Consider the following 1485-nt stretch of genomic DNA (forward strand, 5'->3'; position numbering starts at 1 on the left):
ACTTGAGGCGGTTTCCTCTTATCCTGTCCCTTGTTCCTTGTGAGAAGAGCCTGACCCCCCCTGGCTCCATCCTCATCTCAGCGAGTTGTCAAGAGCCAGAAGTTCTCCCCTGAGCCTCCTTTGCTCCCCTGTCCTTGCTCCCCAAACCCCTCCCTGTCCCCACAAATCCACGCAGGGAGCACGTCACCTGCAGGACTTTGCCCTGGGGACTCTCCTCGAAGAGCAGAGGCTGCTGGTAAGACGGGTCACAGGTTTTCTTCACCGCCTTGGTCTTCTTCTTGGCCAGGCAGACGCCGTTCTCCAGCAGGTACACTTTCACATAGGTGGCTGTGGTGGAAAACGGGCAAGAAACAAGGACTCTGAGCAGGCTCCTGCGGTGGTCCGGGCAGGGTGCCCATCCCCATCACCCCCCCTCCACCTCCAACCCCTTCCCTCCCCAGCCACCTACCCGGGATGGACTTGGAGCCCATCTTCGGGATGAGTCCCCTGGCCTGGATCACATCCACCTCCAGCTGCCCGTTGCGGTCGGCCATGCCCACGTGGACGTCTCCTAGGGGGAGAGGAGAGAGGTGCTCAGCACCCTCCCTGCAGGGGTCCCTCCTGGGGCTGCCAAAAAGCAGGTGGGAGGTCCCCCACCCTCAGCACCCCATGGCTGGGTACATCATTTGTCACCAGTTTGGAGGCCGGACCAAGGCGAGCGGACGTGGGGACACTTGGACTTGAGCAGTGAGGAGAGAAGGAGGTGAGAGCCCCCTCCTGCCAGCCCTCCCTGCCAGCTCCGTCCCACGGCAGCTTTCCAAGGTGAATTTTTCTTTCCCCTCGTGATGGAAAAAGGGGCTGGGATTAGCTGGGCTGTGCCTTGGCCGGGTGATGCCCTTGGATGGGGGCAGGCGAGACCCTGGCACGAGCAGGGGGGGTCTGTGGCTGGGCACCACCCCGCTGGGACTTCCCTGGGGTCCTTCCCCACTCCCCGTGGAGGGGCAGCTGCAGGAAAAGAGGTGGTGGGACGCCTCTGGAGCTGGTTTTCCCACTGACAGCACCCTGCACCCTGCCCGTACGTACGTGTCCCTCGGGCAGCAGGTCCCTGTCACTCGCTGCCCTGTGGCCCCGGGGAGGGGCTTGGGGACGGGGCAGGGGCGAGCTGGAGTCCCAGCGGGGCTTAATAGGAGCGAGGTGAACCTGGATGTTCTCAAAACACACTTGGCATTTCAACAGCAAGTCGGGGCCAGCACCAGGGGCTGAGCGAGGAGCCGGCCGGGGGGAGAGGGACGAGCTGGTGCCACGGAGGGAGCCGGGGGGTTGGACGTGCTGAGGGCACTGCGGGGCCTCGCCCCCAGGGGAGCCAGCTTGGTCCCCTCCCGGGGAAGGTGGCAAAGCCAGAGGGTTCACCTGCCCCCCTTTCCCTTTGCTCCCACTGGGGGTTCCTGTGGGGCCAGCAGGATGGGGTCCCTGGTTGCTGTGGCCCCTCCTGGGGGAGGTTTCCCC

General features: G+C 64.4%; 1 protein-coding gene across 1 annotated transcript in view; it reads right to left on the minus strand.

Moving 5' to 3' along the window:
* Positions 1 to 606, minus strand: part of LOC103771094 (regulating synaptic membrane exocytosis protein 3-like) — a gene marked incomplete at its 5' end in the record, with an annotated part of 1174 nt that extends 568 nt beyond the window's left edge. Inside the window, 2 exons of the mRNA XM_008938383.1 lie at positions 188 to 327; positions 449 to 606. Of these exons, the coding sequence (XP_008936631.1) occupies positions 188 to 327; positions 449 to 606 (298 nt within the window). The remainder of the gene's footprint in view (positions 1 to 187; positions 328 to 448) is intronic.
* Positions 607 to 1485: the final 879 nt, after the last annotated feature.

This window comes from Merops nubicus, unplaced genomic scaffold (genome assembly GCF_000691845.1).
Source record: "Merops nubicus isolate BGI_N331 unplaced genomic scaffold, ASM69184v1 scaffold18744, whole genome shotgun sequence".
Taxonomy (NCBI): Eukaryota; Metazoa; Chordata; class Aves; order Coraciiformes; family Meropidae; genus Merops; species Merops nubicus.